The sequence below is a fragment of the Microchirus variegatus genome (genome assembly GCF_963457635.1).
Source record: "Microchirus variegatus genome assembly, chromosome: 11".
NCBI classification, from domain to species: Eukaryota; Metazoa; Chordata; class Actinopteri; order Pleuronectiformes; family Soleidae; genus Microchirus; species Microchirus variegatus.
This window is the reverse complement of record NC_139812.1, coordinates 16,562,494-16,584,164: the sequence shown is the minus strand read 5'-3', so window position 1 is coordinate 16,584,164 and position 21,671 is coordinate 16,562,494. Positions and strand designations below refer to the sequence as shown.

The following is a 21,671-nucleotide window of genomic DNA, read 5'->3' as shown; positions in this document are numbered from 1 at the left end:
AAGTCTAAAGGAAAAAAATGTCATTGTCACAGTCAAGACTGACCTATTTTTATCTTTATCAGAGCAGGGGATGAGAGGAGCTGCTCCAATAATTTCAGACTACCACATCGTCCATGGTTCAGAATCCCTCGAGAGGACATGGTCGAACTTACAGATTTTGATGAGAAACGGTGTTAACGCAGTCTTAGACCCAGAGGTGGGTTTTTCCACCACTGCTTTCGCTCGAGTTTGCTTCTAAAGTGCAGGTGCCGAATAAGATGGAAACAAATTGGACTAAGATTTTTTTTCCACTCCTTTTACTCTTAATATCCCTTTACTTGGCACCTACAGCCCACTCAATTAGGATAGCTATATCAATTATGAACTTTCTATTTTCCTGCCAGTATGGTCACATAAGCTGAAGATCCCAGAACTCACTGCCCAGGGTTGTGTCGGTGCAAATCCCTAAAGCCTTTGATCCAACTCTTTACCAAGAGGACAAGGAAGAGAAGGAAGAGTATCCTAGCATGTATCTCCCCATCCTCTGGCCAATTTGAGCCTTTGAGCTCCAGAAGGTGCAAAAGATCCCCTTTCATCCACTTTGTCCTCCGCATGAGGGTCGTGGGGGCTGCTGGTGCCAGGGGGGGTACACCCTGGACAGGTCACCAGGCCTACACAGAGAAACTATTCGCACCACATTTAGTGTCCAATTAATCTCTGCATGTTTTCAGTGTGGGCGGAAACCGGAAGAACCCCAAGCACACACGGGGAGAACATGCAAACTCCAGGTTAAAAAAAAAAAAGCCTACATCCCTTCTGGTAACCAGAAATGTTAAGTCCTTCGCTCCCCATAATAAGTCTTTACTCCACAATGTGACATCCAATCCAGAGATATGACAATTAGTCTTTCCCTGTGCAACTCTGTCCTCTTATTACTGAACTGTAAATGGTAGATGTTCTGTTCTATTAAATTGGGGGAGTGTCCATTTCAGACAGTTACCATTGCAATTCCTGATAACCCTTGCTTCTCTTTTGTAGTTAAAATCTAAGAAATCTACCACCATTTTCAGCAAAGAGACAAAGATGAACAGACCTTAGGGCCTGGACATGGCAGCCACTCACACTGATCCACAGCCTCAAGGAAGAAAAGAAAAAGGTATCGCTTCTTGTGTTACACTGCCACCTAGTGCTCAGCCAGAAGTACATTCACAACGTTTGAATTTACTTTACTTAAGTCTTTAATTACAGCTACACAAAGTAATAGTAAAAATTACAAGTACATACAGTAAATTCAAATGAGAGAAAATCATGGGTCGCTGTTGAATTTATAAACGATTCAATCAATACCAATAATAAACAGAAGAACGACGGGTGTGACCGAGGCATCCTAACGTCACGACGAACAAATGCAAAATGGCTTGAAGTTAGCTTGGAACAAGCAATGGAGGTCCTTAAGGTCAGAATGGAATAAAACTTAATAAATACACGGTATAAAACTCAGCTCTACTCAAATGCATAAATGTAGAATTAAGAAAAAATACCCAGAGTACACACCCGCTCCCATTTAAACATGGCCACACAGAAATTAACAAAGAACCCATTTAGAATCTGACCCACTGAAGTTAATAGCCCTTTTTTTATAAACACAAAGAAGAGTTGGGATGTTTGTCATTCACACACATAAATGAAGTTAGTTACCAAAGTTACCCCCCTCCCCCTCCCACTCCCAAAAAGAATAACATCATTCAAGAGCAACATGCATGATTAAATCAAAATGAAAAAAGGGCCCAACAGAGACTGTACTTTTACCATCAGCAGGTGGTGTACAGTGCAGCCACCTAGTGGCTATAAGTGTAATGATGTCATGCAGATGTCAAACAGCCGAGTCTGCATTCACAGTTGGGTACGACTTTCTCCTGTTGCCTCATCGGACAAACAAACCGTTTCCATAACAGACCCGGAGCAGCTACTGACAAAAACGCTTGGTGCCGGCTCGGGTTTTACCGTTTCTCGGTCACTGAACTTGCTGGGGTGGCGACGACAGACTGGATGTGGAGGGAGGAACCAGACAACTGGTAGTCTTTATCACACAGGGACAACAGAGTTCAAGTGTGAGGAATCGGGAAGATGAGGCGCTCAATCGCTGTCAAACTTAATAGAGTTGATCGTGGTGGAGATGGCGCCGCCGCGGTAGCTTCCCCTCTTCTTTTTTGTCTTCTCGTGGCGGAAAGACTTGCCTTTTGTGAACTTGAGCACGTCGTTCGCTTTCTCTCCCCAGTCCCCTCTGGCTCCAAACTACAATGACAAAAAAAACAAGTGAACATGATGGTAAATTATTTGCGTATTCCCAGCGATCTAAAGCAATGCTGTTGTGCGAAGTTGAACTGAACCGACCTTTGCGTTAAAGGAGTTGTCTGCGAGACGAGGATCCAAATCATATTCCTCCTCTCTTATTCTACGGAAAGGTACGTTGGAAGACTAAAAGACAAGTTGTTTCCATCAAATTTAATCTGTTACACTATCTACTACACTTGACTAAAAGCACATTTTCAGTCTTACCTTCTTGTTGGCTTTAGGGAAAGTCTGAGGCGTAGTTGTTGCCTTTTTGTTTTTTGGTGTCACGGCCTCCGTCTCTTCCTCTTCACTTTCTGAAGATTCGTCATCCTTTTTTCTCTTTCCGTTGGTACCTACATGAATACAGAGGAAAAAACATATTGTATGCCAGTTAACATTACAAGTGTTTCACAAACCTAAAATGAATGAAAGCACACAATTCTTTTTCGTCGATAAAAAGTGTGTAATTGCAGGCTCTTTCCTAAATGCATTTTTAATCTTTCCGTTTTATAGCCACATCATGCTCAGTATTTGCTCGAGACGTACCGTTTGTAGTGGGAGTGGTGGGCGCTGTGGCTGCTTTTTGTGGTGCCTTCTCCTCGTCTGATGAACTTTCTGAGGAGCTGCTGCTCTCTTTGGCTTTAGCTGCTGGAGTCGTCTTTGCTTTTGCAGCAGGTGTTTGTGCTTTGGTCACCTTTGTACTTTTATTGGCCTCTTCCTCCTCCTCAGAGCTACTGTCGCTGGACGATTCCTCTTTTTTTGCCGGAGCCTTGGCTGCTGAACTGGTTGCCTTGGGTGTTGCTGCTTTGCCGTTGGTGACTGCAGGTTTAGCAGGGGTGACCTTGGTCTCGGAGTCGGAGCTATCTGAAGATTCAGAGCTGCTCTCTTTGGCCTTCTTTGCTGGAGCAGCAGCAGCCTTTGTGGCTGTGGGTTTGGGTGGTGGTGCAACCTTCTTGGGTTCTTCCTCATCACTGGAGCTGTCATCACTGGAGTCAGCAGGAGTCTTAGTAGCAGTAGCAGCAGCAGGTTTCTGGACCACTGCTTTAGCTGGAGCTTGCTTCTTGGCTGCAGGTTTGGTGGCCTCATCCTCAGAGGCTGAGCTGTCAGAATCTGAGCTGCTCTCTGCTGCTGCAGGCTTTGATGCAGGAGTAGTGGGCTTTTTTGCTGGGGTAGCAGGTTTCGCCGCCGCTACTGGCTTGGCTTTCACTGGTGGTTCTTCATCATCAGAAGAGTCAGAATCTGAGCTGCTCTCTGCTGCTGGCTTTACTGCTGGTGTAACGGGCTTTGAAGCTGGGGTAGCAGGCTTCTTGGCTGGGGTAGCAGGTTTAGCTGCTGCAACTGGCTTGGCTTTCACTGGTGGTTCTTCATCCTCAGAAGAGGAGTCTGAGCTGCTCTCTGCTGCTGCAGCAGAGGGCTTTGCTGCAGGTGTAGCGGGCTTTGAAGCTGGGGTAGCAGGTTTAGCTACTGGCTTGGCTTTCACTGGTGGTTCTTCATCCTCAGAAGAGGAGTCTGAGCTGCTCTCTGCTGCAGCAGCAGCAGGCTTTGCTGCAGGTGTAGCAGATTTCTTGGCCGGCTTAGCAGGTTTAGCTGCTGCTACTGGCTTGGCTTTCACTGGTGGTTCTTCATCCTCAGAAGAAGAGTCTGAGCTGCTCTCTGCTGCAGCAGCAGCAGGCTTTGCTGCAGGTGTAGCAGGCTTTGAAGCTGGGGTAGCGGGTTTAACTGCTGCTACTGGTTTGGCTTTCACTGGTGGTTCTTCTTCCTCAGAAGAGGAGTCTGAGCTGCTCTCTGCTGCTGCTGCAGCAGGCTTTGCTGCAGGTGTAGCAGATTTCTTGGCCGGCGTAGCAGACTTCTTGGCCGGAGTAGCAGGTTTAGCTGCTGCTACTGGCTTGGCTTTCACTGGTGGTTCTTCATCCTCAGAAGAAGAGTCTGAACTGCTCTCTGCTGCTGCTGCAGCAGGCTTTGCTGCAGGTGTAGCAGACTTCTTGGCCGGAGTAGCAGGTTTAGCTGCTGCTACTGGCTTGGCTTTCACTGGTGGTTCTCCATCCTCAGAAGAGGAGTCTGAACTGCTCTCTGCTGCAGGCTTTGCTGCAGGTGCAGCAGATTTCTTGGCCGGCGTAGCAGACTTCTTGGCCGGAGTAGCAGGTTTAGCTGCTGCTACCGGCTTGGCTTTCACTGGTGGTTCTTCATCCTCAGAAGAAGAGTCAGAGCTGCTCTCTGCTGCTGCAGCAGCAGGCTTTACTACAGGTGTAGCAGGCTTTGCTGCAGGTGTAGCAGGCTTTGCTGCAGGTGTAGCAGGCTTAGCTGCAGGTGTAGCAGGCTTAGCTGCAGGTGTAGCAGGCTTAGCTGCAGGTGTAGCAGGCTTAGACTTGACTGGTTCTTCATCCTCAGAAGAAGAGTCAGAGGAGCTGCTCTCTGCTGCTGCAGGCTTTGCTGCTGCAGGCTTTACCGCTGGGGTTGCAGCTTTAGACTTGACTGGTTCTTCATCCTCAGAGGATGAGTCGGAGTCAGAACTGCTATCTGCTGCAGCAGCGGGCTTTGCTGCAGGTGTAGCAGGCTTTGAAGCTGGGGTGGCTGGCTTGGCAGCTGGTTTGGCTGCTGGCTTTGCTTTTGCCGGCTCTTCCTCGTTGTCAGAGGAGTCAGAGGAACCCGAGCTGCTCTCTGCCGCTTTTTTGGGGGGTTTGGGGGCAGCAGGAGATTTTGGTGGGGCTGCAGTTTTAGTGGCAGGCTTTGAAGGAGCTTCATCTTCAGAGCTGCTGTCTGAATCTGAGATAAGAAAATCCAACATATGAACATTTTGATACACATGACGTACCAGTGCACAACTGACTGTATTGTCTTTGGTCTAATAAAACAGGTAGAGGCATTTATATACAAATATAAAAAATGTCTTACCTGAGCTTGATGACTTGTCTTTTTTAGCTGGGGTGGTCTTGACAGGAGCAGGTTTAGCTGTGACCTTTGCTGGGGTCACCTTTGCTGCAGGTTTCTTTGCCGCCTCTTCATCTTCTGAACTTGATGAATCTTCGTCTGAATCGTCCTTTTTAGCAGGTGCAGCCGTAGCTGGGGCAGGTTTGGCTGGGGTGACTTTGGTGGGTGGCTTCTTTGCCTCCTCTTCATCTGAGCTTGAATCTAGAGTGATCATGGGCATTAACTCATTCATTAACGTATACACGTCAATCTGCTCTCGAACGTTCACTGCCATTGACTTGTATACACGTTTTTTGCCAGGGGGGGCACAAGACACTCTGGTGGAGGTTGTCTCTCAATATCAAAGCTGTAAACTAAGTGTAATGACGAATTGAACCTGTAGATGGCAGTACAGCTCTTTTTGGATGGGTGATCAGCATATATCATAAGAAGAAGAACAGAGATGTGGACTGAGAAAATGGCGATAGAGAAGAGGAAAGGCTGAGGGAGCTCACGCTGAACAGAGCATGTGTCGTGGAAGGTTGGTGAAGAAGAGGGACGTGAATGGAGCGGTGACGAGGGCGATCAAAGCCATCATGAAAGGAGGGAGTTATGGATCTGTGCGCGATCATGAAAGGAGGGAGTTTACAGAGCCGTGTGGACTCAAAAAAGGACCCGCGGTGACGCGGTGAGAGCCGCATTTCTCCGTCCCGTGTATTCGCGTGTTGTCTCAACTGACGAATCTTGTAAGTAAGTTGTTATTTTGCCATCAAAAGCCCTTTCTGATTGTTGAGAACACTCACACACAAACACACATGAACATATATACATAGGGAAAAGGTTTTTTGTCAGATGTAAAAGTTGTTGATATGAAGTACATTTGTAAATAAATGATTGTTTTGCCATCAAAAGCATTTTATAAGTGTTGTATTTGTTTTATAGAAGGAAAACACTGTTCAGATGTTTGAGGTGTCACTAAAGCAAAATATATTCAAAGTCTCTGATCTGCTTGAAATGCTTCTTTTCACAAAACGCTTGTTTTCTCCGGTTTTTGGTCAAAAACTGTGTTTCTGGTTAAATCAGCCTATATTCTAATGTCGATTACTAAAAAACGGAAAACAGGTAGAAACATACTTTTTTTTCCTGATGAAAGAAGAAAGTCTATTCTTTCTATTGGTAGTTTCAGCGTTTATATTTTCCTAGAACACAATATTATGTGGGTCTCGAAAGATGGGTCAAAATGCTCGAAAACGGCTGGCAATATGGGAGGCTCTGCTCTGAAAATGGCGTTAAGAAAAAGAGTTAAGAAAACCAAATTCTTACCTGAGCTGTCAGAGCTCGATTCCTGCTTCTTTGCCACGGCTTTGGCCACAGCGGGGTTAGCCTTGCTCGCTGCCGGTTTAGCTGGTGCTTTCTGGACTGAAGCGGGAGGTGGAACCGCACTGTACGCTCCTAAAAAGACAGGAGAAGGAAGTGGACTAGCATCATGACACGTTACAGAAGGACTTGGTGTAAGAACACAATATGTCTATTGTTTAATATCATTGAAGGTAGGGATGCACCAAAATGAAAATTGTTGGCCCGGAACTGAACATCAAGAAAAACTGGCATATAGCTTCTATATGCCACACCATAATCAACAAGGTCCTGACAAGTATAAACAAAAGAAAGAAACCTGATCTACTTTCATAATGAGGAAAAATAAGTAACTATATAACTAAAATAAATAGTTTTCACGTCTTTAATAGCATGACATTGTTAAATATGATGCGTAAGACATTGTATGTACAACACTGGAAAAGATAAAACACACCTGGTTTGGCTTTTTTGGTCGGCGGAGCCTCATCTTCAGATGAAGAGTCTTCACTGCTTGATTCAGCTGCAACAGCTGCAGCCTTTACTGGAGCAGCTTTGACTGGTGCAGCTTTGACTGGAGCAGCTTTGACTGGAGCAGCTTTGACTGGAGCCTATAAGAACAAATGACATTGGCAGTTAAAGTCTGATGTTATGTACACACATCCATTAGGGTTTCGTTGGCCTTGGTCAATAACATCACTATAAACTTTGCATATAATCAAAATCATATAATTATAATAATACACTGCCAGATTATTTAGCAAACCTTAGCTGCTTTGTCATCTTCAGAATCAGAGGAACTATCTTCACTGCTGCTGGGCTCCTGCTTTTTCTGAGCTGGGCCCTTAGCGGGAGCAGACGGTTTGGATTTTGTCACTGCACCTGGTTTGGCTTCTGTTAGGAGACACAAATGACACGTCGATTTAACACATTTTCATCATCAACTTAATTTCACGTCAATATTAACGACATCTGACAATAAACTGACGTGACGCGGGGGCTTTCGCAGGCTGCGCATCATCAGAGTCAGATTCTTCACTGCTAGAGCTGCTGTCCTTCTTTCTCGTGCTTGCTGCAGCAGGAGCCGGAGCAACCTGCTTCACCGGAGCCTAGAAGCAGAAAATATTACAATAACAATACAGAGATTGGTGGCTTTAAAATTACAGCAATTTCTAAATATAGTTTGCAGCTTTCCCATGGATGTCGCCTCCTACTCCTACCTTTGCAGGAGTCTTCTTTTCCTCCTCAGAGTCACTGGAGTCTTCACTGCTGCTGGATGCAGCTTTAGCAGCTGCGGCTGCTTTAGCAGGGACCTTAGCAGCTGCTAAAACAAACAGAGGAGTGGACATTGAGTGAATATGTTGTTGTTTGTGTACCACGTTTCAACAGAATGAACCAGTCTCATCGACTCAGTCAAACAGACTCATTACCTGCAGGGGCGATCTTTGTTGTTTTTGCAACAGCTCCTTCATCCTCGCTGCTCGAGTCGTCACTGCTGGAGCTCTCTGCTGTGGTTTTTGCTTTCTTGGCTGAGGAAGTGCTCGCAGCTTCAGCATTAGAAGGCGCTTTCCTTTTCTTGGCTTCAGGAGACCTACAAAGACAGTGATGGCAAGGTTAATCTGGATCATGAAATACTATTCATGTATCATTCATAAAACAACAAGCAGCTTATATTTGTCGTTTTTACTATATTTGAGTGGTTCCCTCTATAAACTGAACATAGGATCGACCGATGCCTGCAAGGAACAAATCCTTGTGCTGCTGCTCAGAAACCAAATTCAGTTTGAGATACTACTGGGACTGCAGTGACTGTAAAAATGCACGTTTTTTAAATTTAGGACATGCACATTCAGGTTAATCTGTATTGTTATAATCTCTATTAAAGGTGCCATATGTAAGAATGTGGCCAAAAACAGTTACTACATTCAAATTCAAATTACCGAGGTCTTTAAAGTTTCGTTTTCTGACGTAACTGGCAACCCATGGTTGCTCGGTAGCTGAGACTTAACTGACTGCAATGATTGGTAGACGGCGGTTGGTGGCGCCAATATATTTTGAATGCAAATATTTTGGCTGTACTGTTGTTATTGGTGAGTTCAGTTACTTAACTTTTTGTTTACTTAACTTGTTAAAGGTACATTATGTAATAAATCTAAACAACTCACTTCACCCAGAAGTTGAAGATGTTAACGAGGTTTTCTTCGTTCTTGTCTTGTGGAGTCTGCAGAGGAAAAACACATACAGTTAAAATTCCCTGTACAAGAGTGTCCCTCACAATATATTCAATATACTATGATATGTTTTAACATTCGGGACAAAGGAGTGTCAGCTGAGACACCGTTTGCTAATAATACGTTTGTCTATTCTAACAATTTTCGCACGAGCCTTCTCACACACACGTGCTAACTTCTCCGGCCGCACGCTCCCGAGAGGAGCTCGTGCGCCAACTCCGCATCATCAGCGCCCTTTCTGAAAAGACAACGTCCACGCGGCTGTGAGACGCAACAACAGCGGCCTCTTACCACTTTGGTCTGCTTCAGAAACTGCTCCGCCGCCTTGGCGAACTTGTTATCCCGCAAGAATGAATACACGCATTTGTAAAGATCACTCGGCACTGAGGTTTTCTCCGCCATCTTCAACACGCTTCTTCTGGAAGGAGGAAAGGCCCGGAAGTCGGCTGCGCATGAAGATGACGTAGATGCTGGAGGAGAAGATAAGAACATTATGCGACGGGCAGAAAATCATTAATAAATAAACAATGACACTGCATTTTTCTTTTTTATATATATATATTAGAAAGTTAAGATGCTTTTTAAAAAAGTATAATGCATGCTCGGTGGTATCAGGAAAGGAAAGTAGAGTGAGACATCTCCGCATTTCTTTTTACGGTTCTTAATTTTTATTTTTATGTAAAAAAAAGAAAAGAAAAAAGAATTTAATATATGTGGTTATTCAATTTTAAGTTTCGATTCATATATAACATCGCATGTTATATAATTTGATTTTTTTTTTTTAAATTAAGAAGTTATGTCGCATTCTTTACGCGTCATCACCGAAGACCGTCCTTGCCCCTCGTGCCATAACATGGTCGCCTCTGCGGGCAGAATTACGTTAAGGTGACACTGACGCAGAAGCGGCTGAATTGAAGGTGTTGTTGTCGAGAACTTGGTCGCTGAAGCCATGCCTCGCTACGAACTGGCTCTGATCCTGAAGGCGATGCAGCGGCCGGAGACGGCGGCTGCTCTGCGGCGGACAGTGGAGACTCTGATGGAGCGGGGCGCCGTCGTGAGGGAACTGGAGAATCTGGGAGAGAGACTGCTACCTTACAAAATCACCAAACACTGCGAGAGACACAAACGAGGCACTTACTTTCTGGTGGATTTCTACGCCGCCCCCGGCGTCCTGCCCGGCTTACTGAACCACCTGCACCGCGACGTGGACGTGGTGAGGCCTACTGTGCTGAAGAAGGACGCACAGAACCCTCACAGCCCCTGCTGTGGTCTCCAACTGTGACTGAATGTAAGGATGCGGCTGAAGTGCAAGACAACGTTAAGATTATTGTGTGCCAAGTCATATAATCTCAATCACTGGTTACTTCTTATTGTGTGTACATAATAAAGTGTCACCTGTTGTGCTTTCAGAGATGGTCCTCCTGTGCATGCATTGGTAACAAGTGGTTACCAATGTATGGCAACAAGCAAAGCCCTTAATGGTTCAGTTTGTAAAATGCTAGAGGTTTCATTGGCAGATATTGAATATACAACCCATAAGTATATTTGTTTAAGTATACAATTGCTTTAAAATTCAAATAGCCTTGCCTTGTGGAAGCCATAATAATTTCTTGAAGTGTAAGAAGCCATGAATATGCAATATTTCATGGTGGTGACCTCCTCCTACTTAAAAAAATGTCTTTGGACACATATTGTCAGGTATTTAATCCTAACTGATCCACTTTTGCTGGGAAATGTTATTAATCACTGCCAGTTTGCCTCCCTGTTTTTATGTTAGATGTGGTTATTACCCACTTTGTCCACTAGATGGCGGACACGTTTATTTCTCAAACACCCTCATATTAGATATTTGTCAGAAATGTTGACGTGTTTATTGTGGGGGAAAAAAACAATAATGGACAGTCTGTGCTGTAATTGAACCCTGTATAATGGCTCTTCCCTCTGTTTTATAGGTTTCTGCCACGTGTATCCAGATGATGTCCACTGAGAGGCTTCCTTCCATCGTTCCCCTTTTTCATTGCTGATTAAATGCATTTTGACATTATGTTATAATAAACTACTTCTTTCTATCCAAGATGCAGAAGTTATTTTAGAATAATATTTAGTATCGGTTTCATGATCATTTGAATTTCATTAGCAACTGGTTATCAAAGTTTCAGTTCAGATTATTACAGAATACTTTTGCTGCTCGTACATTGGATCAAAACCCTCCTTTCAGAATTATTGTGGTATGAGTTTAATTTTGTGAAGTTGGCAGTGTAAGGTCTTACAGTTTGAAAACAGTTTTAGGTTACTCACAAGCCACAGGACAGTGGCATTGAGCTTCCCAGTTTGGGTTAAATTACACGCCTTTTATGAGGCTGTCGGGGTTATTCAAGGACTTTATCAGGCCTGTGGATGGTGTGATTGGACATTGGAGCTATCTTTTTTTATTTAGACACAAGATGCACATGGGTGTGAAAATACTGACAGTTTGGTATGAAAGCTTTTATTGAAACATTGCATCTTACAGGGCAAAAAACATACCAACCAGTTAATTTTTCTGGCCTATTCAGTTGTTTTAGTTAACATTTGTAAACAGTGGCATGCACAGGCATTCGGAAGGGCAGGTGCGAAAATTAAAAGGTTGTTGTTTTTTTCTCTCCGTTCTAACCCTTTTCACTGGGAAGGGCATAAGAGGGCACTAAATTAGATCTGAATCAAAAAGGTACCTGTTTAGAACCATGAGTCTATCCCATAGCAAAAGCTATACAGGGACATCCTTTACAGCACAGCATTCATTTCTATCACTGAGATGCAGCACTGATTATCATTCCCCCTTAGGCATTAGGATATTCCAATATTCCACATAATTTCAAAATAAAAGTGTTAATTTTTAAATGGAAAGGTATATAGTTCACAATAAAAGGTGTATTTATGATGCAAAATTAAGTGGTTAAGTTATTTTGTTTTTGTTTTCATTTAGCTTCTTAAAGTACTTCTATCACTTGATATTGAGTGGTGGGACACAAGAAGTTGTAGGGAACTCCATAATGTCACCCTTTTTGATTGGAAGGGCACTCACAGGAAATGAAGTTGCAAGGTCAGCTTTTAGGGCACTGCATCACTTTTCACCATTATAAAGGCACTCCTTTAGAAACACTTTTTTATAAAAATATATTTTGCACAAATGACACTTCCATAAGGTCATTTCCTCATGTTTTTATCACTTCAGTGTGTGTCTTGTGACTCAAGAGAGGACTTTATCACGCAGCATTTTTGTCCATTACTCTGCTGTTTGTTAAGTTCCTCCTGTACCCAGAGGTGGAAAGAGAATTTAAATATAATCTACTCAAGTAAAAGTACCACTATTTTGAAATAATGTTACTTAAGTACAAGTTAATCTACAAGTACTAATCTAAAAATGGACTCAAGTAAAAAAAAAAAGTAGCTTGTTTAAATTAAGTAAAAGTTAGTTACTTTTTTGAACAAGGTTACAAGGTAACAAAAACCCTACTCAATTACAGTGACATGAGTAAATGTAATTCATTACTTTCCACCTCAGCATGTATTTTCAGTTAGATAGTGTAAACAGTGTTCAGCCACCACTATATGAAGATGTAAAATTAACATAGGAATAGTGTTTGTACGAGTCAACATATTATGTTGAGTCGACTCGTACAAACTATTCCTCTGATGAATTCCATTTTAAACATGCTCGGTAATAAGATACATGTGTGTTTTAACTATACTGTTACTTGAACTTCTGTATTTGTATCAAAGCCAGAAGTGAGGCAGAGTCACATGTGTGGCTGAGCAGTCAGCTGACAGTGAGACACCATTTAAAGGCACCAACAAGGGTCAGCGTCTGCATTGCAGAACCATCTACGCCTCAGTTTGCTCATTAGTGTTCAGCGAGGAACACAAACAACCGATACCGGCCGGAAAACAGCGCTGTCATGCTGCTTTTAACACTACTTTTCGTGTCGTCAGGTAATATCAACACACACGGAAAAGATGAATGGTGTATTGTGTATAATAGGCGACGCTGTTTAGGTCGTTAAGTTAAATAAACACTGACTGTGAATCATTTGTATTGTGCTTTTACGTAAAACGCGGAAACGCTTGAAGCAGCAGCAGCTAGCGTTGCTCAACGGAAGCAGCAAGCTAATATTAACTTCAATAGCCAAAACTGGCTTTAAATGTGTTATGAAAAACAAATCACGTGTTTGTTCTTATTCGGTCCATTTGCAAAATATGAACTAAATTCGTAATGAAGTAGCGTTTAACTGTACTCTGACCTTTTGTCTTTGATGTTTCGCTTGTGGTTCGGCGAGTTGTTATTGAGGCTTTAGCTTCGTTGCTAGCGCCACTTTGCTAACAAAACATCGCCACAACTCTAGTCTTGGGTCAGATTTGAATTTTGTACACATGGAGAAATATCAGTAACAAGCTAGTTTATGGATATATTCATTCTGTGCTCATTGTCGCTCCTGCTGTAAACAATTCCTGACATATGTTTTCGTTCAGAGAAATGCTGCTACATTTTGGTTATCAAAGAACAAGGAAACGATGAAGTAAAACATACATTATGCTACTACCGCAAACAAATGAATCTCCAAAATACATTTCCGGAATTGTACCTTATTTTTCTCAAAACGGCAAACCTCGAATTATAATGTCAGAAAATGGTGACGAACGTTTCTAAACCTCAAAATAAAGATCTCCTCAAATGTTTTTTCCACTAACCCAAGATGATAAAGTAATTAATTTATGACAAAGAAAAATCAGAGGGCTTCTGTTAATAAAGGGGGAGAAAAGCACCTAATTAATCAATTACTATTTGCAGGCACACCATGACTAACAATAAATGTTTGCATGTTCCTGCCCTTAGACAAAGTTATAATCGGAATCAGAATACTTTATTAATCCCCGGGGGGGAATTGTTTAAATGTGAAAATAACTTGTACATAAGGATTTACTGCAGGTAATTAAGTTCTTGACCACAGGACGTCAACTTCATCATGATCCAGACAATCCTCTCCCCTACTAAGCAATGGGAAAATATACATTTTGAGTAATATATCCATCTTTAAAGAGTCCACTCCGATGTCATTGCACACTGCTTTCATTTAGCGGAGGAGGCTTAAATAAGTGTATGGTTTTTGTTTCATACTCTCTCCCTCACCATGATGAAAATCCTTTTTGAGGCCCTAGGAATGGATGTGATGGAAGGCAAACCTTCATAATCTGTTATTCAAACTCAAACATTGTGTAATCATAAATCCCCACAGCTGACAGGTTTCATTTCAGCGATTAACAAAAATGTCAACAACTTCAGTGTTTTCTTTTCAGTTTTTGTTCCTTTTGGTTTCCTTTGCAGTTTGATACCTGTATTTGTCTGCACTTTATGTGCAACACTTGTCTGACTGGCTTATCTTTATGTTCAGGCAGTGAGATAAATAGATTATCTATTGTTGGAATGACGAGACCATTTTATCACTACACATCGACTGTGTGGTTTTTGGGATATTGATAGGAATTGAATGTCATTTGTTTACTCTTTATCAGAGGCCATTTCTTTCAGCCCACTGGTATTGGTTCCCAAGTCATGTTAGCTCAGTGTGTGTTTTGTGTTTATCTTCAGATTATCACTATTTAGGAAATAATGTATATTTGCACATCTACAATCAAGGAGGTGGAAGCTGTTCAAATCATTAGAGCTCAATCATATTGTTCAGCAAAAATGTTTGGTTCAGGAGTGTGCAGCCTGTTACACTAAAACATTTTCACAGGTAACATGTTGTTGAACAAACAATGCAGATTAACTTTTGCACTCCACTGTGTCACATGCTGTTGTGTCACTCAAATTATTGATAAGTTTCTCAAGTCCACACAAATTCAAGCAAAAATATGCCAATATTCCACTTTTCTGCTGACCTCTCATAAATGTGTTTGTTTAGATGGCGACAAGGGAAGTATACTGAATGTTGTTTTCTGCTGCTGTGCATGTCTTTGTTAAACAGCTTATTTTTCTTGACTACTCACATGACTTGTGGGAGTGCCCCGCCTGCACTGTAACTTTACTGATACAGTGCAAGGAGGAAGGAATTTTACAGAATTGGGTGACTTGACATTTGCTGATTTGCTGATGTACTGTGCCAGTTCTCGTATCTTATTGCAGAAGGCTACTCATTAACAAGTAAAAGACAAAGCAGGCTCATGGTGTCTGTTCTTGGTTTGTTGCTTTCTAAATGGTACTCTGTGGCAGGTGGTAGAGGGCGAGGCATATGCTAATGCAGGGTTTCTCACTCCTGGTCCTGGGTAGCCACTGTCCTGCATGTTTTAGATGTTTCCCTGCTCAAACGCACCTGCTTCAAATGGTCAGCTCGTCGGTAGGCTCTGCTGAAGACTGATGACGACCCATTTATTTGAATCGGGTGTGTCGGAGCAGGGAAACACCTAAAAGATGTAGGACAACGCCCCAGGACCAGGAGTGAGAAACCCTGTGCTAATGTAACTTTTTTTAGGCAGGACATACTAATAGGATTTAGTGTTTGTTTTGTTTTTTCTTTCTTGATAGCAGTTATAAAACAGTTAAGCAGCTTGTTTCCCAGCAGTGCTTATTGTTTGTGGGAGTTTTAGCTTCCTGTTACTTTTTTGGCGTACATGACTAGTGGGACTAGTCATTCAGAGCAGTAAGTGAATCAATCTGTCATAAACTAGAAATGCCTGTTCCTACACAGATAAGCTTTTTTACTTCAATTATGTTCAGTCCGTTTCAGTCCATTTTAACTCTTCAAGCTGTTCATGGTCAGTCACCTTTGATAACGCCAACACATTTATTTCTGTTTAAATTAAATAATTAATATTATTCTAATACTTTCCAACCTGTAGCATAGCGGAAGAAGTCTAACTTCCCTCAGTAATTAATTATTTGAGGAAGTTTTTAAACCATGTTTCCACCAAATGTACCAGGAACGTTTAAATACTAGGAACCTTTTAGGTTCCTACTGACCATTATTGTTCTGCATTTCCACACTGACGACAAACTGCCGCGATAATTGTGTGTGCACGCAGCCCACAGCCACAACTTCTGTTCCACCCCAGTCCACCAAAAGGAAGAAATATAAAATAGTACGTCACCTCTTTACATTTTTGACATGGTCATTTTTGGTGGATTGAGGGTGACCCAAAATGCAAAATGATGGATGCAGAATCTTCTAAATAAAGAAATTGAATTAAAGTGGGAAAACTAGAGACAATTTCTGTTTTGAATATGTTTTCTGATCTCTAGAGTGAATTTTTCTTAAGCCTTTGTACAACTTAATTTTTGTTTGTTAACCTTGCAGCTGTAGCGACCCCCCTGCTTGGCACAGAGCAGTGTGCTCGTGGCCCCCCCTACTGGTGTAAGAATGTGAAGACTGCATCTCTGTGTGGAGCTGTGGCTCACTGTAGTCAGAATGTGTGGAACAAGCCTCAGATGGTAAGATTGTTAAACATGACATGCAAGAATGCAAACGCATACTTTTCAAAATAAAAACATTGTATGCATACACATACAGTATTATATGTCCGACCTGTGCAGCATTGCAGAGTTGGGCTCTGCTCTGAAATGTATGTGCTTAATGTGTCAATAATCTGTTTTCAGAAAACAGTGCCATGTGATTTGTGTAAAGAGGTATTGATGGTGGTGGAGCAGATACTGAAGGACAATGCCACTGCGGTAAGATTTGCATTTATGTCATACGAACATCTATTCACGCATCTAGATTTTTTTTTTTTTTTTAATTAAAAACAATTCGAATCACTGATATTTAATTATATCTGTGATTTACAGGGTGAGGTTCTTGGTTACCTGGAAAAAGCCTGTCAGCTCATCCCTGATCAAAAACTGGCAGCTGAATGCAAGGAGGTTGTGGATGACTATTTCCCCATCATCATGCAAATCATTACTGGAGAACTGGTGAGTTTTGTCTAAATGAGACCGTTTGAAATTAGTAAAAAGAGGACAGCGTTTGGAAATGTCTAGGAGCAGAACTAGCTGAAATAGCTAGATAATTTCTTTTAAGTACCACCACATATTAGCCTTTTTAATTTTGCCATTGCCAATAAATACAGGTCTGATTTATGAAACGCATAGGAGGCTTTCTGATAAGCTGTAAACAAATGTTTTACCAATTATCTTCTTTAAACGTATTCAAGTTTGGTTTGTATGTTTATTTTTCTGCTTCACTTCAGACTCTTGAATTGGGCCATCTGCCTCTAAATGTAAAAAAAGGGAAAAGGTGATGTGACTGTGGGCAAAGAGAAATGAGCTAAATGAGGGCCATTGATGAGGAAGTGAGCCTGAGTCTAAAGGGGAACAGGCTTGTCATTGTGCAAACCACATGACCAAGAAAACATTTGATGCAGCTTTCTTTGTTTCAACTCATCCGATTTGTCAGTGGGAACAAAATGGACCGTTCTTCATAGATTCTATAAAGATGTAACTTCTCTATAATCAGTTTCTGTCAGTCATTTGATTGTGCATCATCATTATTATTATAAAGCTGGGGTTTTTCCAAAGTTACTGTTGTTGCTTACAGCGACCAAGTAAGCAAGGCTCTTGAATTAATCATTCCTTATAATGTGATTGTTGAAATGTGCCAGTTATCGAAGTGACATACATTTTTGTTTGCAGGAGGATCCTACTGTGGCGTGTGGGGCCATAGGCCTGTGTGTGTCTCAGCAGGCAGCCCTGGCAAAGGTTGAAGCCCAGGAGCAAATTAAGTCAAACGAAATCCCCCAGATAGACCTTTCCCATCCAGTGGTTCCTTTCCTCCTCAATGTTCCACAGCTACTTTATCCACAGGAGGCCCCCAAGCAGGAGGCTCCCTATAAGGTACACTTTAAAACGAACAAAAAAAGTCCTCTTTGTACTCATACCTACAGAACATGGTGTTCTGCTGTTCTGTGTTATTTTATATACCTCAATCTAATCCATCCATGTAGGACAGTACTGATGTCTGCGAGGACTGCATCAAATTCCTGACTGATGTTCAAGAAGAAGCCAAGACAAACACCTCATTTGTCAACGCTCTCATTGCGAATATTGAGAACCAGTGTGACCTGATGGGCCCAGGCATAGCTGCAATGGTAAGAGTGGGAATGTTATGTTGGAAAGTATGTTCTGTACCAAAAATACTGTATATTAATGCCTTTCCTCTTTGCAGTGCAAGGAGTATGTCTCTGAGTATGGCACCCTTGTGATTGACATGCTCATGAACATGGTGAGTTTTCTAAACCTTTGTCTTCACTTGTTTCTCTGATGTAAAAGACAGGGTTTTTTTTCTTGCACACATAAGTCACAATGTAAAAAGAGCATTATATTATACATTACATTTACTGATGAACCCTTGAACTGGTGATCAAAGCTAAAAGTTACACTGTTTATTTGTATATAATTGGTGGTGCAGAGCCCCCATTGGCTTGCTCACATAATTGATGTGTATCTTCAGAACTCTTTCTTTTTTTTTCTTAATCTCTGCTTTCTTTTTTCATTCCATCTGTTTCTTTTTCACTTTCCTCCTCTCCTCTCCATTCCTCTTGCTCTGTTTTGTCCTGCTCTGGGCTTTGTGTGCTGCTCCCCAGGAACAGGTAGGTGTCTCTGTGTTCAGCCTGTAGCCTTTTAACCACTAGCTCCTGCTTTTTGTGCTGTCCACACCATCAAACTACTCACCTCACCCCATAGAAACGCATGTTGTATTATGTTTGAAGTTTGAGTGGGTGCACAAGGCTTTTACCTAAGCACATGTGCTTGGCTGAGTGCTTGTTGGAACATGGCTTCTTGAGCCACAATAAGATCCTCTGCTGTTTCTTCACATCAAACAAGCAGTTATATTTAACCTTTCATCACTAATTGGCTGTAACGGCTTTTATTATTGACTCTGTTGCAATAAGTACATCCCACTTTATCCGGTCTACTCTCCTCAAAACACAATGACACAGACAAGCTAAGTGGAAGAGAACATTCAGAGCACAGCTTGGTTTATACCGCGTATTATCTGAAGGCACCAAATCTTATCATGGCACAGGTTAGTAGGTCAGTCAAAATAACTGGTTAACATTTTAAAGTGTAAAGGCTTTCGGATCGTTTTCCCGAGCTTCCTTTTCCAATGAATTCACCGCAAACCAAGGAGAACAAGTGTCGTCACCTGCGGAGCGGGCTCACTTGGTTGTTTCCCAAAACACTGCTCTTTTTATTAAACAAGAATAAAACAATCACAGGACATGTGGACATGTGTTTTTTACAGCCCTAAAATAAAATGATCTTAATTACAGTATTTTGAGGGCCACAGATGCTGGAAATGTTTTCCCTCAGCTTCCTTTATTTAATCACTGAAAAAACATTATTTTTTAGTTTGGATGAGATGAGAAAGTACTAGTTTTAATGTGGCTGTCCAGTGATGAGCTCAGCATTTTATTGTACCATGTATGGCTGGTCTTTCAGAGTAAAACCATTTCGCCTGCATGGGTGTGTCCTGCACTGTGGTTTTTGTTAATAATAGAACTGCATCGCATGTTTTTTTTTGTTTTTTTTAACGTGCGATGGGGACTTGCATGGGTGGTAATGCGATGAAAGCACTTGGTTTATTTTGAAAGCATGCAATGTGGTAACATTTGTTGACCTTTTAGCTGCATGTTCTAAAGTAACTGTTTCTGTCCTCAGGAACCCAAAGACCTGTGTGTCCACGCTGGCTTCTGTACTGCTGCTTTGAAGAAGTCGACTCCCATGCTGAATCTGCAGGCTGCTAAGACTGTACCAGCAACCAAGGTCATACCTGCTGTCAAGATGGCCCCTGCCACCAAGATGGTGTCTGACAAGGTCAGACTGACTTCCCAGCATTTGATAAAGTTGAGATGAATATCAGTCTTGTGGCACAATATTGGACTTGCACATCATGAGACATTTAATTCTTTGTTTCAGCTCATGGTGCGTGTCCAAGATTCCCCAAAATGTGCCATCTGTGAGTTTGTGATGAAGCAGCTGGAAGACATGCTGCAGGATCAGACCACAGAGGTGCGTCAGGCATGCATTTATTGTTGAGGTCACACTACACTTTTTAAGCATGACTATAGTCCAATCGAGATGCTGGCATGGACTTCATGGTCCAGCCTTTCTTTTAACATAATCACGCCAGTTGTATGGCTCTGTAATTGTGTGCCTTGGTGTAGATTTTCATCTACCCGTGTTTAGAATTTCATTATTAAGCCCACCTGTGTGTGTCTGTCTCAGGACGAGGTGATTCATTCTGTGGAGAAGGTGTGCACATATCTGCCCCCCACTCTGAGTATCCAGTGTAAAGACCTAATTGAGACCTATGGCGAGGCCATCATCGAGCTGCTGGTGCAGCAGGCTGATCCCAAGACCATCTGCACCGTGTTGGCGCTCTGCAATGGCGCCAACCGCGTATTTGTCGGTAAGTTTTCACTCATTGCTGGAAGACCTCTGCCAGAAATGTTGTGCAGAGGTCTGAGATTCGATTGCATCACCGGTGTCTTTATTTCTTCACACACGGCTACATATTATTTCCAGCTCCACTGGACCAAAGTCTCTTCAAGACGGGTGGTTACTGTGAGGTGTGCAAGATGGCTGTCAACTACATCGATGGAATTCTGCAGAAGAACGCAACAGAGGAACAGATAGAAGAGGCCGTGAAGAAAGTGTGCAGCTTCCTGCCCGACTCTATTCAGACACAGGTAATGACTTGCATCTTCTTAGACTCTGTAATTTTAACATGTCGCCAGGAAACTACTGTACATTAACCCTGTGTTTCTATCAACAGTGTGACCAGATGATTGTGCAGTACGAGCCAATGCTTGTCCAGCTGCTGCTCCAGATGCTTGACCCAGACTTTGTGTGCATGGTAAAGAGTGACCTGTATTCATAAATAACAAGACAACTCTTAGAAATTAGATGGCACTATATCCCTGCAGCCCACTGAGTTGTGTTTTTTTTTGGGGTAACAGAAATTAGGAGCCTGTCCTGAACGTGGACCCATGCTGCTGGGAACGGAGCAGTGCATTTGGGGACCGTCATTCTGGTGCAAGAGCTTGGAGACGGCAGTTCGATGCAATGTGAGTATTTGAGCACATCATCATCATCTATGTTCACTTTTTACTGGCAGGTTTGCTTGGACTGGCCTAATTAACCACTCGTTTCTGTGTTTTTAGGCTGTGGATCACTGCAAACGCCATGTGTGGGTATAAAAGGAGATGGCACAAATTAATGTATAGGGAATTAAAAGAAAGGAAAAAAAAGAGTGCTGCTTTCCATTTTTAATAGACTTAAATGATTGCCATTTCTGTTTAAAATTAACTTTGATATTGTGATGTCATGGTGGAAATGTACTGGACTCTTTTTGCTTTGGTCTAAGTGGACAGAGAGAAAGAGATTGTATATAGTGACATGCAGCTTGTGCCTCTCCCTGCTTCACTGAGCAGAGTTTTGAATAATTTGAGTTGCATATCCCCTATTTCACTTACTGGGTGTTGTACGTTCAGGTTCACAAATTTAAAGTTTCACATGTAAAATTTTGATAAAGAATAGGTTGGCTGTCTGTCCAGACTCTACCAGATGCATTTGATATCCCGCAGTACATAATTGAAAATGGCTCCATGTGTTAAGAATGAATGGCATTACTTTAAGTCCCATGTCTGACCCTTTAAACAAAGTTGTGTTTTGTAGTTGTTTTTTTTTTCTGATTTCCTGTTGTTCATCAATCAGTATCTTACATACAAAACAATTGTCTGCTTCAGAGCCAACTGTCATTGTAATTTTTTAACAATTAAAGTGATTCCAATCCAGTTTTGTTTGTAATTTTTGAAAAACCTAACTGAATT

At 42.1% G+C, this 21,671-nt stretch overlaps 3 protein-coding genes across 3 annotated transcripts; 2 read left to right on the top strand and 1 right to left on the bottom strand.

The window, feature by feature from the left end:
- Window positions 1–1,743: 1,743 nt before the first annotated feature.
- Window positions 1,744–9,209, bottom strand: nolc1 (nucleolar and coiled-body phosphoprotein 1; the record flags this gene model as incomplete). Its single annotated transcript, XM_083897384.1, has 13 exons — window positions 1,744–2,274; window positions 2,374–2,457; window positions 2,539–2,666; window positions 2,860–5,076; window positions 5,206–5,442; window positions 6,544–6,672; window positions 7,034–7,187; window positions 7,343–7,458; window positions 7,565–7,685; window positions 7,797–7,900; window positions 8,007–8,167; window positions 8,742–8,797; window positions 9,099–9,209. 13 exons carry the CDS (start codon window positions 9,207–9,209, stop codon window positions 2,116–2,118), a joined length of 3,777 nt encoding a protein of 1,258 aa, XP_083753510.1. The 3' UTR covers window positions 1,744–2,115.
- Window positions 9,210–9,634: 425 nt separating this feature from the next.
- Window positions 9,635–10,880, top strand: mrps6 (mitochondrial ribosomal protein S6). The gene is made up of 2 exons (XM_083897188.1): window positions 9,635–10,095; window positions 10,760–10,880. Exon 1 carries the CDS (start codon window positions 9,757–9,759, stop codon window positions 10,087–10,089), a length of 333 nt encoding a protein of 110 aa, XP_083753314.1. The 5' UTR covers window positions 9,635–9,756; the 3' UTR covers window positions 10,090–10,095; window positions 10,760–10,880.
- A 1,782-nt stretch (window positions 10,881–12,662) lies between these two features.
- On the top strand, window positions 12,663–21,635 carry psap (prosaposin). Its single transcript, XM_083897885.1, has 14 exons — window positions 12,663–12,779; window positions 16,139–16,272; window positions 16,438–16,512; window positions 16,627–16,752; window positions 17,470–17,670; window positions 17,781–17,924; window positions 18,002–18,058; window positions 19,498–19,653; window positions 19,756–19,848; window positions 20,065–20,248; window positions 20,365–20,528; window positions 20,615–20,695; window positions 20,799–20,906; window positions 21,003–21,635. The coding sequence occupies exons 1-14, from the start codon at window positions 12,746–12,748 to the stop codon at window positions 21,036–21,038; spliced, it is 1,593 nt and encodes a 530-aa protein (XP_083754011.1). The 5' UTR covers window positions 12,663–12,745; the 3' UTR covers window positions 21,039–21,635.
- The last annotated feature ends 36 nt before the right edge of the window (window positions 21,636–21,671 follow it).

What these genes read in the sequence shown, in the direction of transcription:
- psap (XM_083897885.1), top strand. Translation starts at nt 12,746, where the DNA reads ATGCTGCTTTTAACACTACTTTTCGTGTCGTCAG. An exon ending in CCAAGATGGTGTCTGACAAG is followed by an intron (nt 19,654 to 19,755) that starts GTCAGACTGACT and finishes TCTTTGTTTCAG; the next exon opens with CTCATGGTGCGTGTCCAAGA. An exon ending in CGCCAACCGCGTATTTGTCG is followed by an intron (nt 20,249 to 20,364) that starts GTAAGTTTTCAC and finishes TATTATTTCCAG; the next exon opens with CTCCACTGGACCAAAGTCTC.
- mrps6 (XM_083897188.1), top strand. Translation starts at nt 9,757, where the DNA reads ATGCCTCGCTACGAACTGGCTCTGATCCTGAAGGCGATGCAGCGGCCG.